Source organism: Jaculus jaculus, chromosome 2, assembly GCF_020740685.1.
Source record: "Jaculus jaculus isolate mJacJac1 chromosome 2, mJacJac1.mat.Y.cur, whole genome shotgun sequence".
Lineage (NCBI taxonomy): Eukaryota > Metazoa > Chordata > Mammalia > Rodentia > Dipodidae > Jaculus > Jaculus jaculus.
In genome coordinates this window covers 9272954-9288996 of record NC_059103.1, presented here as the reverse complement: position 1 = coordinate 9288996, position 16043 = coordinate 9272954, and the positions used below count along the sequence as shown (strand labels likewise).

Here is a 16043-nt window from a genome sequence, read left to right as displayed (position 1 = left end):
TATTTGACCCCACAGCCATCAGGGAGGAGCCACTTCTCAGCTACCACATTTCCAAGTCAGTCAGCATTGCGCTTGGTGAAGCCCCAATTCTTTGAGATGTGGATATTTCGGGGGACAGAGCACTTGAACACGGCTCTGCACAGGGATGCCGTCACACACTCTTTATTCTGCAGCACGGTGCGGGTGGACGTGACGACCTGGCCAGTGTGAACCAGGGCCACTGTGCCCTGGGGATTCCCAAAAGCATCCCACATACGTGTCTGGACCACAGGCAGGGAATAACATGAGATCAGAACCATGAAATCCACCAGTAGACAGTCTCCAAGGTCCCATATGGCCACCTGTACAAGCAACAGGTTACTGTACTACCAAGGAGGCTGCTGTCTGTAGCCACTGCACAGATGGCCACCAGGAGGAAAGGAACCCAGTGGGACTAAATGAATTCAGTTTCTTTCTTTCTTCCTTTCTTTAAATTTTATATTTGAGAGGGAGAGATATTGAGAGAGAAAGATAGAATTGGCACACCAAGTCTCAAGCACAGCAATCGAACTCCAGACACTTGTGCCACCTAGTGGGTAGTTGTGACCTTGCGCTTGCTTCAACTTTGTGGGTCTGGTTTATGTGGGATCTGGAGAGTCAAATATGGGTCTTTAGACTTTTCAGGCAAGCACCTTAAGTGCTAAGCCATCTCTCCATCCCTGTTTGTTTCTTTTCAGCAGAGGAAGGATAAGACCATATTCTTTCCTATAGAAAGTCCCCGTTACTACTCAGCCCTCGTGCTACAATGAAGAAACGTCCCTGACAACACAGTTCTGACGGTTCAGGACCTAAATAGCTGAACACTGGTGAAGAAAACCCCAGTGAGGCGCCGTCGCGTTTTACAGGTTTTGGCTTCTCATCTGCGCCGAATCGTCCTCTGAGCTGTATTTCCTCAGTGATCATGTCCAAAATTTCCTTCAAATTCCAGTTGTGTCTTCCTGTGAGGAAATAAAGAAAAACCTATTGTTTGTTTCTGTAAAATAAAAATTTAAATAGTTAACAAAATATTTTCACTTATTTAATTGAAACAGAGATGGGAGAGGCATTCAGAAAGAGATTGAGTTCCAGTCCTCTGGGGGCCCCTGACCCTGTGAACAAACTCAGGTGCATGCACCACTCAGTGCACCTGGCTTTACATGGGTACTGGGGAACTGAACCCAGGCTGCCAGGTTTGGTAAGTAAGCATGATTAACCACTGATCAGTATCTCCAGCACTAAAGATTTTTTTTAATGTTGATGAATTCCTTAAACTTTCTTTTTATGACTTAAAGGTTTTGCTTAGGTATGCTATATTCATTTAGTGAAAAGAGGAACCTTTATTTAATCCAGCAGTAGGATTAGTTTTCTGCATTTAAATCTATAATTTCCTTTTTTTAACAGTTTAATTATTTATTAGCAAGCGACTGAAAAGGAGAATGGGGGCACCAGGGTCTCTTCCCACTGCAATTAACTCTAGATGTATGTGCCACCTTGTGCATCTGGAGTTATCTGAGTGCTGGGGAACTGAACCGAGGCCTTTAAGCTTTGCAAGCAATTGCCTCTAACCACTGAGCGATCTATCCAGCCCCTAAATCGTTAATTTGCATGTTTTTTTAAAAACTTTTCAACATATTTATGGATGTGTGTTAGAGTGTGCTGCTGGGGATAGATCCCAGGGCCTGGTGCATGTTAGGCAATTTCTCTTCCACAGATAATTTCAGTCCTCCATGGAATTCATTTTCGCAACAGCTATGGAGTAGGAGATTATATTACTACCCTTGATCTTAGCCAAAAGGCCAAGAAGTGATAGGAGAAAACACTACTTTCTAGCAGTTTTCCAAACCATTTTCTGAAATTTAATTTATCCATCCTTCTCCTTTGATTAGAAGTTCTGCTTTTTCATCTGCTGTCTGGAGATTGTTTATAGTGATTGGGAGCCCTGGTGTACCCATTCTCTCTCTCTCTCTGTTCCTCTTTCCCTGTCTCAAATAAAGAAATAATTGAAAATATTCTTTTTTTTTTTAAAGACCTGCTTTTAACATAGCACATTCTTTCTTTCTTCTTTTTATCCATGAGGAGTATCCGATTTTTTTTGTTTGTTTATTATTATTTACTCAGGAGCGACCGACAGAGGGAGAAAGATGCACACAGAGAGAGTTAATGGGTGCACCAGGGCCTCCAGCCACTGCAAATGATCTCCAGATGCAGGCACCACCTTGTGCATCTGGCTTATGTGGGTTCTGGGGAATGGTCCTTAAACAAGGCTCCTTAATCTTCACAGGCAGGTGCTTAACCACTAAGCCACCTCTCCGGCCATTGACCGAGCACTTTCACGGGCTCTGACGCAGGAGGGTCTAAGAACGCGCTCCGCAGAGAAGCAGGCTGGGGCCTGTCCTGGCCTACGCACCTGCGCGTCCGCCTGAGGAAGACCAGCGCTGCAGTGACCGGGGCGATGAGCGCAGCCTTGATGACAAGGACGGCCACTGCGGCCCCCAGAATCGGGGGCAGGTGCCCCTGGCTCCTCGTGCCCTCCACGTCTTCAAGGCCAGCTGTGGTGACTGCAGAGTCGGTGGTGGGGGCGTCTGGGGAGAGATGAGCAGTAAGTAACTCCTCCCTGGAAGAGGGACGAGAAGGCCCGTCCCCCCTGCTCACATCGGGAAATATGGTGGGGGCCACTCTCAGGAGCTCATATGGAAGGGGTGACAGGTGCTAGAGCCATAGAATCTAGTTGACAAATTCTATTCATTTTATTTTGTATTTCTTTGAGGTAGGGTCTCATTCATCCCAGGCTGACCTAGAATTCACTATGCAGTCTCAGGCTGGACTTGAACTCACAGTGGTCCTCTTACTCTGCCTCTCGAGTGCTAGGTTTAATGGCGTGCACCCCCAGGCCCAGCTGCAGGTGACAACGTTTCAATGCCGACCCCCACCCTCACTGGGTGCGTCCCTACAGCCTCATCCCGTCACTGCAGACAGGGATCACTGAGTCACAGGGGTATTTATAAAGTAATGGGTTCCATCGCCCACACGTAAGCGTACGCTTCAGACCACGGAGCGCGTGCATTGTACTGCGCACATCGCTAAGCTCACATTGCGGAACTCTCTCCAAGTGGAAACTCCTCCCAGAGACAGCTCCCTGCCTTGGCTCCATCAGTGCCTGGAAGCCGCCGCCTGACTTCACACCGGATGATTGTGGCAACTCTGGAGACTCAGGAATTGATTTTGAAAAAATTTAAAAAATATATTATTTATTTATTTGATAGAGAAAGAGAATGAGAATGGGCACACCAGGGCCTCCAGCCACTGCAAATGAACTCCAGAGGCATGTGCCACCTTGTGCATCTGGCTGTATGTGATTACTGGGGAATTGAACCTGGGTCCTTACTCTTTGACAGCAGGCACCTTAACCACCTTTCCAGCTGTTTTTTGAATTTTTGTTTTGTTTTCAAGGTAAAGTTTCACTCTAGTCCAGGCTGACATGGAATTCACTATGTAGTCTCAGAGTGGCCACAAACTCATGGTGATCCCCCTAACTGCCTCCTGAGCACTGGGATTAATGGGGAGCTATAGCCCTAGCAGGCCGTTCTCTCTCTTTCTACCTCTTTCTCTGTCAAATACATAAAGAATAATAAATACTTTTAAAAATATCTTGCTTCAATTTGGCCATAAATTGGGGTCAGTGGTCTTTATTCTCTTTAATTTTGGGTTAACAATAGGCAGAGAGAGATGCACCACTCTGTGCATCTGGCTTTACGTGGCCACCCAGGTGGTCAGGCTTGGCTAGGAAGCACCTTCACCTCTGGGCCATCTCCCTAGCACCTTGCCACTCAGACAACAGAACGGTTCTGAGTGTGACCTTCCCAGGCTGGTTTTGCACAGAGAAGAGCCACATCACAGTGCTTCAGTGAACAGAGAGACGCCGGGAAGGTTTGTACTAACTTGCTGCTTAGAAAGTACAATGCAGAACCACAGCAGTCATTCCAGTCCTGAGTATGACTGGAGATGTAGCCTAGTCTTACATCATGGCAGTAAGTGCTTTCGTTACGGTGCATGGGAGACACTTTAAAATAAATGAAGCATTCCATTTCCATAGGAAAAAAATAAAATTTCAAAAACTGAGAGGAAGCCATGCTAAGGAAACTCAGAGGCAGAAAGTAATAGACATATAAATTTAATAAATGATAATAAAAAATTAAATTTACGAAGGGACAGCAAATTGGGACAGAGGTTCACATGTATAATTCTAGTACCCAGGAGGGAGCGGCTGGAGGATTGCCGCAAGTTAAACTGTAGCTTGGACTTGTCTAGTGAGACTTTTTTTTTTTTTTTTTTTTTCGAGGTAGGGTCTCACTCTGGCTCAGGCTGACCTGGAATTCACTATGTAGTCTCAGGGTGGCCTCGAACTCTCGGCGATCCTCCTACCTCTGCCTCCCGAGTGCTGGGATTAAAGGCGTGCGCCACCACGCCCGGCATAGTGAGACTTTGAAAGAAACAAAACAAAGCAAAATCATTAAGAACAACAAAAAAGAGATACAAAGAGAATAAGAGAAAGATAGCAACAGTATAATAATAAAAGTAGAAATGTTGAGAAAACTGGATACATATCTGCAGAAGGATGAAAATAGATTTTTCTCTCTCGCCATGCACAAGAATTAAGTCCAAATGGATTAAAGACCTTAACCACAGACCTGAAACTCTGAAACTGCTAGAGGAAAAAGTAGGGGAAACCCTTCAACATATTGGTCTTGGCAAAGACTTTCTGAATACAACCCCAATTGCTCAGGCAATAAAATCACAGATTAATCACTGGGACCTCATGAAATTACAAAGATTTTGCACTGCAAAAGACAGTGAAAAAAGCAAAGAGGCAACCTACAGAATGGGAAAAAAATCTTCACCAGCTATATATCTGATAGAGGATTAATATCTAGGATATACAAAGAACTCAAAAAGTTAAATAATAAGGAATCAAACAAGCCAATCAAAAAATGGGCTATGGAGCTAAATAGAGCATTCTCAATGAAGAAATATGAATGGCATATAAGCATCTAAAAAAATGTTCTACGTCACTAGTCATCAAGGAAATGCAGATTAAAACTACATTGAGATTCCATCTCACTCCTGTCAGATTGGCTAACATAATGAAAACAAATGATCATAAATGTTGGCAGGGATGTGGAAAAAGAGGAACCCCTTTACACTGCTGGTGGGAATGCAATCTGGTCCAGCCATTGTGGAAATCAGTGTGGAGGTTCCTAAAACAGCTAAAGACTGATCTACCATATGACCCAGCTATAGCACTCCTAGGCATATATCCGAAGGACTCATCTCATTTCCTTAGCAGTACGTGCTCAACCATGTTTATTGCTGCGCAATTTATAATAGCTGGGAAATGGAACCAGCCTAGATGTCCCTCAACTGATGAGTGGATAATGAAGATGTGGCACATTTATACAATGGAGTTCTACTCAGCGGTAAAGAAAAATGAAGTGATGAAATTTGCAGAAAAATGGATGGACCTGGAAAGGATTATACTATGTGAGGTAACCCAGGCCCAGAAAGCCAAGCGCCACATGTTCTCTCTCATCTGTGGATCCTAGCTACAGATGACTGGGCTTCTGTGTGGGAATGAAAATACTTAGTAGCAGAGGCCAGTAAGTTAAAAAGGAGGCATAAAGGGAAGAGAAAGGAAGAGAGGAGGGTACTTAATAGGTTGATATTGTATATATGTAAGTAAAATGATTGAGATGGGGAGGTAATATGATGGAGAATGGAATTTCAAAGGGGAAAGTGTGGGGGGGGGGAAGGAGGGAATTTCCGTGGGATATTTTTTTATAATCGTGGAAAATGCTAATAAAAATTTTAAAAAAAGAAACATGATTTTAAAAAGTAGAAATGGGTTGTCTCGTGGCAATAAGAAAAGAAAAAGGAGAAAGGCCAGGCTGTCTAACCAAAAGAAAAAATCTATTAATCTCATTAACAAATGCATATTCAATTAAAGGAAGGTTGGGGGCTGGAGAGATGGCTTAGCAGTTAAGGCCGTTGCCTGGGAAACCTAGGGACCCAGGTTTGACTCTCCAGGACCCACATAAGCCAGATGCACAAGGAGGCACATGCGTCTGTAGTTTGTTTGCAATAGCTGGAGGCCCCGGAGTGCCCATTTCCTCCTTCTGCCTCATAAATAAATAAATAAATAAATAAATAAATAAATCTAAAAATAAAATTAAAATATTACAGAAAGTTTGATCAATGTAAATGCCTCACAAATGATATTTTGTTCTTTAAAGTTTTTTTTTTTTATTTGTTTGAAAGACAGAGAGAGAAAGAAGGAGGAAGAGAGGGGGAGAATGGTTGTGCCAGGGCCTGTAGCCACTGCAAGCAAACCCAGATGCTCGAACCACCTTGTGCATGTGGTTTATTTGGACCCTGGAGAATGTAACCTGGCGCTTTGGCTTTGGATCAAGCACCTTAACTGCTAAGCCATCTCTCCAGCACTCAGAAATGATTTTTTAAAACAAAATTTTCTTTAGATGTTATTTCCAATTTTTATTCTATTTAGTTATTATTTCCTTCTTTTAATTTTTGGCTTTATTGTGTAGGCTCTCATTCTAGCTTAGTCTGACCTGGAATTCACTACAGAGTTTCAGGGTTGGTCTCGAACTCAGAGTGATATATCTATCTCTGCCTCCCGAATTCTGGGATTAAAGGTGTGCGCCACCATGCCCAGGTTCCAATGTAATGTGAAGCAGAGACTCATTGTGTAGTCCAGACTTGCCTCAAACTCACAGCAATCCATTTGTCTCCAGCTCCTGAGTGTTAGGATTGCAGTATATATGTCACTCTCTCCGTCTGTCCCCTCTCCCCTTTCCCCATGCGGTGCCAGAGGATGACCCAGGGCCTCTTGCTTACCAGGCAGCTTGGGTGGTGAACGTGGGGCTTGGCAAGGAAGGAGGAGGAGGGAAAGAGAGGAAGGAGCAGAGACTGGGGCAGAGAGAGGAGAGGAGCTAGAAACAGGGCATAGAAATCAGGTGGTGGGTGGTGGTTTATGAGGAAACCAGAGGGCAGTGAGGTCATCCATTGGCCACCTACTGTGTGTCCTGGACTGAGCTCAGAGTTGGAGGGACATGCAATGCAGCGTCCAGCCTGGATGTCGTGATACATGACCCCGAGACAGCAGCTACATGCTGACGAAGTCAAATCCACAAGGCCATCATGGGGCAAAGGTGGGAGTGGGCATGGCGGCAGTGCCAGATGGAGACACAAGGGGGCGACTGGAGCATCTTGCAGGAGCCCAAGCCTTGGGGACCAGGGCAAGGCTGGAACTATGGGAACGTGAGTAGCTTGGGCAGGGAAAGCTGCTAAGATTTGGAGTGACCGTGGGGAAGAGAAAAGATAAAGCTGGCAGAGGTCTGGGGAGAGAAGTCTTATGAAAGGATTAGAGACATAGGGCTCAGGTGACATTAGGGGACAAGGAAGCCAGGGCAGCCCAGCCTGGATGGAGTGGCTCACCGTGGGTGATGGTGAGTCTGGTCCCATCCATTGACTGCCATATAAGCCGGCGTGCACTCCATGTGTTCAGCCGCACTCTGCAAAAGTACGTGCTCTCGTCCTCCTTCCTGAGGTTCAGGATCCTGAGGCTGCCGGACGTCTGACCCTGTGTCCAGTTCAGGACGAGCCTGTTCTTGAACTGCTCATGGATGAAAGGCGGGGTGCTGTTGTAGATAAATGGTCCATGGAAGTGCTTCCATCTCCACATTATCGTCATCCAGGGATCGCTGGCTAACTCCCAGGGGTGGTAGAAGGAGAAGGGGATTTCCACAGAGCCACCTTGGCGACCAGACATGTGTGCGGGTTGGTCCATCCCGTAGTCATTCCTTTGGCTGGATAGGGCTACCTTACCTGGGAAGAATGGGGGGAATTTGATGTCATGCGGGGGAGAAAGGATATCTCCCCAGACCTTCCTGAGCTTCTGTCTACAAGTTGTGTGACAGGAGGCAGGACTGTCCCTCTGGCTGGGTCCCCATCTTCAGGGAGGAGGAGGAGAGAGGTGAGCACAGGGTTGGAGGCACTCTGAGGGACCACGAGCTCTGGCTGTCTCCTCTCACAGACCCTGTAAACACGCCCAACCACTGTCCCGAGCCCTTGGTCCCCACGGTGGTGCAGGCAGTGTCCCAGGCTCTGGAGGTCCCAGCACTCACCAGCTTGCATGGATGCTGGTGGCAGCAGCAGCAGCAGCAGCAGCAGGACCATAGCCACTGCGAGCTCCCTTCTAGGGGACAAGAGAAGCAGAGCCGGGTAGGCAGGAGAGGAGCCCTGGGGAGGAACACTGAGGCTGCTCCTGGGTCTAAAGATCAAGTAGAAAGATCTGGATTCCCAGAGCCCGCCCCTTGTGGGGATTGAGAATGGAGGGAAGTCCCCATTTTCAACTCCCTGTGGCTTCTGACTTCCTCTGTCATGCTGGCTTCTTCTTCCTACATTGCAGAGGAGGCTCCTGTAGTCACTGACCTGAAAGGTCCATCCTTGGGTGCAGCCCCCATCTGCTGGGGAGTGTGGCCTTGACTTTGCCTGGCTGGGTCTCCCCTAGGCCACTTCAACCTTCCATGTCACCCCGTCCTTCCCGGGTCCTGTGCAGCACCCTTTCCTCATCTGTGTCCTCTCTGTCACTTGATTCCTTCCCTCCTCATCTTGCTCAGTGTCTCTGTTCTTCCCACTCAGTCTCCTTTCTCAGCGGTTCTTGAGAGTCTCAGTCTCTCCCGGTCATCAGGGGGGAGGCGTCCAGGACCCGCATAGCCTCTGTCAGGAAGAGCAAAGGTGGATGTGAGACTCTATCCAGCCGTACCCCAGACTGGTCTCGAGATGATGAGGAAGGCGATGGTGGAGGAGACACCCCTCAGTCCCCAGCCCCAGGGCCCTCTTCGTGTCAGCTCTCTGAGTGGCAGTTGGACAGCTTGCACCAGAGGAAGTGACATTGGGCTTCTTGAGGGGACACATGCAAAGACGACTTCCCTTTTTCCTCAGCTTCTCTGCTCTCAACCGCCTGGTCCAGGCTTTCCCTGCCGGCGACCCCGGTGTCCCCTCCCTCCTCCTCTGCCTTCCCCTCCCTCCTCTCAGCCCCCGTGGTTCTCGGACCGCTGACCTGAGTCAGGCTCTGACCACCGCGTGCCCCCTCTCCGCGCCTCCTTATCTGGTGGGCACCCTGTGTTATCCTTTGTACCCGTGGTGAAGCTGGAGCACACAGGATTTTTGGAATGTGTTGGCACGGTACATAGCTGGTCACAGGAGAGAACAAGGGACCCACTGCCTTTGTCAACAGTCTGTTATTGTGTGTTTGAAACACGGTCTCATTTATCCCAGGCTGCATAGGCGAGGCTGCCCTTGAACTCCTGCCTCCACTCTGAGCGCTGCAGTCACGGGCATGGGCCGAAATGAGTGATTCCTGTGGTGCTGGGGATGGAACCCAGGTCTTCATGTATGCTAGAAAGCACTCTGCTACAAGATAATTTTCCCACATATTAATGTATATGTGTGGATATATGTGTGTGTGTGTGTGTGTGTGTGTGTGTGTGTGCATGTGTGTGTGTGTGATGTATGTTAGAGTCAGAGCCTCTGGTTTTAGGATTAAGCTTCCTCTACCTTCTATGGGACATATCATTCTGGTCTGTCCACCTCACGTAACTGAGGTCGTATCTTATACACGATTTTCCCAGAGGCCTTTCCTAGTGTGCTGACTACGTTGGTCTGCAGTTTGGTGTCGTTTCCCTCTCCACCCTCCCTTCTTCCCCTTCCTAATGTTCTTTCCCTCTGTTAGTTTTCTGGCATCCCCTCTTCTCTCCCCTCTCTGTCCTCACTTTTTCCTGGTCTCATTCTAGTCATACACCCATTGGCCTAATGCTGACTGCTTTTTGCCCTCCTTTTCAGATGAACCCTTTTAGGAGCCATGCATGAGAGAGAACATGTGGCACTTGACTTTCTTAGACTGGGTGACGTTGCTTAGGGTGGTGTTTTCCAAGTCCCTCTATATTTTAGAACTGTGTTGTCAGGGAAGTTTCTTCTTTGGTCACTAGGGCTGAAAAGTAACATTGGCTTTCTATAAGAAAGAATATTGTATTATCCTTCCTCTACTGAAAAGAAACAAACAGGGCTGGATAGATGGCTTAGCACTTAAGGCGCTTGCCTGCAAAACCTAAAGACCCATGTTTAACTCTGCAGATCCCACATAAGCTAGATACAGAAACTTGGAGCAAAGGTTAGGTCACACCTTCCCACTAGGTGGCACAAATGTCTGGAGTTCGATTGCTATGCCTGAGGCCTGGTGAGCCAATTCTCTCTTTCTCTCTCTCAACATGTATATATATATCACCCTGAAAAATAAAATATAAAGAAAGGGGAAAGAAAGAAAGAAAGAAAGAGAGAGAGAAAGAAAGAAAGAGAGAGAGAGAGAGGGAGGGAGGGAGGGAGGGAGGGAGGGAGGGAGGAAGGAAGGAAGGAAGGAAGGAAGGAAGGAAGGAAGGAAGGAATAAAGAAAAAAAGAAAGAAACTGAGTTCATTTAATCTGACTGGGTTCCTTTCTTCCTGGTGGCCTTCTGTGCAGTGGCTACAGACAGCAGCCTCCTTGGTAGTACTGTTACCTGTTGCTTGTACAGGTGGCCATATGGGACCTTGGAGACCATCTACTGGTGGACGTCCATAGTTCTGATCTCATGTTATTCCCTACCTGGGGTCCAGACAGGTATGCGGGGTGCTTTTGGGAATCCCCAGGGCACCATGGCCCTGGTTCACACTGGCCTGGTCGTCACGTCCACCTGCACCGTGCTTCAGAATAAAGAGTGTGTGACGGCGGCCCTGCGCAGAGCCGTGTTCAAGTGTTCTGTCCCCCGAAAGATCCACATCTCAAAGAAGTGGGGCTTCACCAAGCGCAATGTTGACTGACTTGGAAATGTGGTAGCTGAGAAGTGGCTCCTCCCTGATGGCTGTGGGGTCAAATTCATCCCCAACTGTGGTCCTCTGGACAGGTGGGTAGTTCTGCACTCATGAGCTTCCACAGTTCAACCTTATCAATCATACTCACTCAATAAAGCTCACAATACAATTTTTAAAAAAAAAGAGGTTGGAGAGATGGCTTAGCGGTAAAGGTGCTTGCCTGCAACACCTAAGAATGCTTGTTCAAACATACAGGTCCAATATATAGCCAGTCACAAAAAGAATGCAAACATGCAATATTGCACATGTGCACAAGAAGGTACATGAATCTAGAGTTCATTCACAGTGGCTGAAAGGCCCTGGCCTGTCCATTCTCTTTCTCTCTCTCTCTCCCTCTTTCTCTCTGTCTCTCTCACACACTCTCCTGTTCTCTCTTTATAGATGTATGTGTGTGTGTGTATAACTCTTTCTCCCTCTCAAAAATAAATTTAAAAGGCTGCAGTGGTGGCTTAGCAGCTAAAGACTTTTCCAGTAAAGACATGCCACTATTGTACCTGTTGGCTCATTTGGCCTGGCCGGACAATTTTAAGGCTTGTAGTGCTCAATGTTTAGTATCTTCACTGGTGACTTCTCTCTCTCCCATTGATTTGCATGCAGAATGACATCTTCCAGCTTTCTGTCAGCTGGTCTACATGGAGAACGTTTATAGGTCAGCTCCAGCAGGATTTCTCAGTGACCTTGCAGCCCATGTATGTGGAGTCTTCACCAATAGGGTCTTATTATCTATTCCTGCTGGGAAAAAACAGGGCCTTGCCAATGGCCTATAATGTTTTGGGGGCATCAGGGACCTCCCTGACCAACAACTCACTGGAAGGTGGCCCATCCCTAGCACTGAAAATTTTCTAGGAACAATCTATGGCTCCTGAGTATTCCTTTGTCCAAAAATGTAGGTTTCCATATGACTTATTTATATCCTCTTAGAGTTTGATTAGTCCTCCTCCTCCTTTCCTTTCTCAATCTCTTCCCCTGACCTCAATGAGGCCTTTTCACTCACATTAATCTGTTCTTAGACTTACATATATACAATACCATCCTCTTAAGTCCCTCCCACATACCTTTCTACTCCCTTTATGTCTCCTTTCTACCTCCCTGGCCTCTGTTGCTGAGTTTTCTTCCTACTCAAACAGATATCCAATCATCTGTAGCAAGGATCCACATATGAGAGAGAACATGCGATATTTGGCTTTCTGGGCCTGGATTACCTCACTTAGTATTTTTTGAAATAATAATTTATATTCTAAATATCACTAGGATGCAAAAAAAAAAAAAAAAAAGGTCCAGCATGGCAGACTCAAACTTCTTGATTTCAGATTCGGTTAAAAGGTACAAGGGTAGCCCAGAACCCCAAGTTCCTTCCCTACCTCCCAGTTCCGCATCCTGGTACCTCTGACGCTGGCTTGCGGCAGCCTGGAGCGTGCGTGTGTGCTGCAGAAGAAGGCCTTTATCTGGCTCCCTGATTGACCATTCCCTGTGCCCGAGGGTTCACCAGGACTCTGGGCAAGCTGCCCTCTTCACCCTGGCTCCCCAGCTTCCACGCTCCTGGTTCCCTGTCTTCTGGTTCCTGTGTGCTGAAGAATGTGAACAAGCAGAGTGGGTAGGCAGAGCGCCCAGCTCCCCCTCCCAGGTGCCCAGGTACGTTTGACGCACATGCGCCTCCACTATCTGTGCATTAGCAGATATGAAGGCATGATACAACCATCTGGTTCACATGTAAAACAAAACTGGGGTGGAGTGATGGTTTAGTGGTTAAGGCATTTGCCTAAAAAGAAAAAGGACCCATGTTCTATTCCCTATGACTTACATTAACCAGATGCACAAGGGGGCGTCTGGAGTTTGTTTGCACAGATTGGAGGCCCTATGGCACCCAGTATCTCTCTCTCTCTTTCTCTGTCAAATAAATAAACAATAAAATAAACCAAAAAACTAGCTGAAAATCCCACAAGGCCAAATATGTGCTTCCTCTTCAATAAAATAAGACCTTTCTCTGAAATGGGTAGACCACAACTAAATTTTTTTTAAAAATCAAAAAATGTCAGAAAATTGAGAGATCTCCACCAAGGATGCCTCATTCCACAATAGAAGCCACCAATGGAACCATAGAGTAAACAACAGATATTGAATCCCAAAATTAAAACGCAACAAGCTTTGTGACCCTGATCAAAAGAATTGTTGAAGTGGAAGCAATCCTTCAAAAAAACAATCCCTGGGTGTGGTTGCACAAACCTTTAATCACAGCACTCAGGGCGCAGAGGTAGAAGGATCACTGTGAGTTGAAGACCACACAGAGATGACGTGCTGAATTCCATGTTGGCCTGAGCTAGAGTGAAACCCTACCTCAAGAAACCACCAACAACAAAAATCACATGAATGAAATTGAGCAGAATCATCTCTTGGAGCACTCAGCTTTTGGTATTAGGCTAAACTAAATTGAAGAAAACCAGAGATGATACAAAAGAGATATAAATGAATTAAAGGTGAGTGTAGCAGACAGCTTTAGGTTTGATGAGATGAACTTCCAAACCATGCACAGTTATGAAAGGAAAGGACTTACATTAAGCTTACACATACAGAGGAAGTTCCGTAATGGTGGAAGAAGCTGACTCGCTTTCACAGGTGCAAAAACAGAGAAAAACACAAGCCAAAAGCCACACCACACAGCACACTTCAAGAACTCAGGTGTAACTTGGTACTTTGCATATCTTAAGATTAGAATCTCAAACCCACCACCACATCTTAGGGTGGACCCTAAGATCCACCAGTGACACCACCTCTAGCCAGATTGCTGCAGATGCAAACTCCAAACTAAGAAAACGCTGAGTACATTGGGAGCCACCTGTTCAAACAACCACAGTGAGTCAAAATTGAAGACCCAAACCTTAGGGTAAGTAGCTACAGCAATATGATCTTTGACAAAGGTGCCAATAACATAGACTGGAGAAAAGACAGCCTCTTCACCAAATGGTGCTGGACAACTTGGATAACCACATATAGAAAAATGACACTAAGCCAGCTAACTAATTGATCTGCTTATCTAAATGTGTTTCTGCAGAAATGTAGAGAGCTGGCAATAGTGATGCCATGTTACGAGCCTTAAGGACAGTTGAGGTCATTAAGGTCCCTGAAAATGGCTACAATACCTTAATGTTGAAGCATTTTCATAAGACTTAATTTTAATGTAACTTATAAGTTTAATGAAAGCTAAGAATTAATAAATTGCATTTTTTTGAAAAAAAAAAAAAAGAAAGAAAAATGACACTAGAACTGCTCATCTCTCCATGCATGGAATTCAACTCCAAATGGGTCAAAAACCTCTACATAAGTCCTGAAACTCTTCAACTACTGGAAGAAAAAATAAGAGGAACTCTCCACAATATTAGAATGGGGAAGGACTTCCTCAACAGTACTCCAGTAGCCCAGGAAATTAAATAGTCTCTCAACCAATGGGATCTTGTGAAGCTAAAAAGCTTTTGCACAGACAAACATCCCATAAGCAGAGCCAATAGATTACCCTCAGAATGGAAGAAAATGTTCACCAGTTATACCCGTGACAGAGGCCTAATATCTAGAATCTACAAAGAACTCACAGAACTAAACAATAAGAAATCAAGCAACCCACTCTCGGGCATTGCTAAACATGGGCGGGGACTGTGAGAAAGCTGCCCAGGCTCTTGGACATGGCCGGGGACCTTGGGCTCTGAGGGCTGCAGTCGGACTTCTTGTTGGGAATACACTCTGGTGCCGGAGCTGGGCTGGGTTCTCGCCAACACATAGTGTGCCTCATCTTGGCCCAGGGGAAATGGGACTGGCAGGCCCTCCCCCCATCCTAAAGCACCTGAGCAGTCCGTAGTCTAAGGTTTTGTGTCCCCCACAATTCTGACCTTGTGGACAGCTGCCCCAGACACCCTTATATGGTAGTGAACAGTCTCCCTGCTGCTGTAGCCATCCAATATGTGGCTGAGGTCACATAGCTTTTTTGGCTGCTTCTGTTATCTCCCTTGCAAGTTTTCCCTCACATGACATGACATGACTACACATCAGTGACCCAAGAGTCCTTATTTCAAAACTTGTAAAGGTGACCAATTCCTTATGCAAAGTGGCTGGATACAATATCAAGACATAAAAATTAGTAGCGTTTCTATATGCAAAGGACAAATACACAGAGAAAGAAATCAGTGAGGCCATTCCATTCTCAACAGCCACAAAAGAATCAAACAACATGGAGTAACACTAACAGAGAATGTGAAAGAGCTATAAATTGAAAACCACAGCAGAAGTGGAAAGATGAGCAAGAGTTCTGCTTCCATGGTGAACCTGACAATCAGCACCAGGGTGAAGGAGACAGACACTGAGGACACTCAACACCTACCTCAGCAGAGCTCCGGATCTTAGGAAAGAGCTTATCACTGGAGTAGACTTAAAACACACCCGCCTTAGTTCAGGGAATTTTGTGGAAGAGGTGGCAGAATGATTGTAAGAGCCACATGTTGGTAATTGTGCCCAGAGGCATTGCCTCTACCCAATAACTGACTCCTGCTCCCACAAAGCATAACCCACAACCCCATAGAAAATATCAGCAATCTCACTGAGGAGGGAGCCCTGTGGATTTGGGCAAAGAGGAGGGAAAATATGGTACCACACATGGTGTATCCATACAAAATATGTTCTTTAAAAAAAAGCAACAAGGGCTTCTGTGTGAGGAGGAAAAAACTCAGTAGCAGAGGCCAGTAAATTAAAAAGGAGATAGAAAGGGAAGAGAAAGGAAGGGAGGAGCGTACTTAATAGGTTGGTATTTGTATATATGTAAGTAGAAGAATACATTAATGGGGGTGAAAAGGCCCAAAGTGAGGTCAGGGGAAGAGATTGAGTAAAGGAAAGGTGGAGGGAAGGCTAATCAAAATCTAAGAGGATGCAAATAAATCACATGGAATCCCCTGGTTTTGGACAATGGAACACTAAGGAGCCATAGATCGTTGCTAGAAAATTTTCAGTGCCAGGGATGGGATACCTTCCAGTGAGTTGTTGGCCAGGGGGGTCCCTGATGCCCC

The 16043-nt window shown here is 46.1% G+C and overlaps 1 protein-coding gene and 3 non-coding genes across 4 annotated transcripts; 2 read left to right on the top strand and 2 right to left on the bottom strand.

Moving 5' to 3' along the window:
- Positions 1-313: 313 nt before the first annotated feature.
- Positions 314-447, bottom strand: LOC123459118. Its single transcript, XR_006636031.1, has one exon. It is a non-coding gene; the product is annotated as a small nucleolar RNA SNORA70 (small nucleolar RNA).
- A 174-nt stretch (positions 448-621) lies between these two features.
- LOC101594838 (paired immunoglobulin-like type 2 receptor beta-2) lies at positions 622-8758 on the bottom strand. Its single transcript, XM_045144283.1, has 4 exons — positions 8217-8758; positions 7528-7917; positions 2426-2600; positions 622-977 (listed from the first exon to the last, which is right to left on the bottom strand). The coding sequence occupies exons 1-4, from the start codon at positions 8266-8268 to the stop codon at positions 932-934; spliced, it is 663 nt and encodes a 220-aa protein (XP_045000218.1). The 5' UTR covers positions 8269-8758; the 3' UTR covers positions 622-931.
- Positions 8759-10555: 1797 nt separating this feature from the next.
- Positions 10556-10689, top strand: LOC123459116. The gene has a single exon (XR_006636030.1). It is a non-coding gene; the product is annotated as a small nucleolar RNA SNORA70 (small nucleolar RNA).
- Positions 10690-14001: 3312 nt separating this feature from the next.
- Positions 14002-14134, top strand: LOC123459142. The gene has a single exon (XR_006636050.1). It is a non-coding gene; the product is annotated as a small nucleolar RNA SNORA33 (small nucleolar RNA).
- The last annotated feature ends 1909 nt before the right edge of the window (positions 14135-16043 follow it).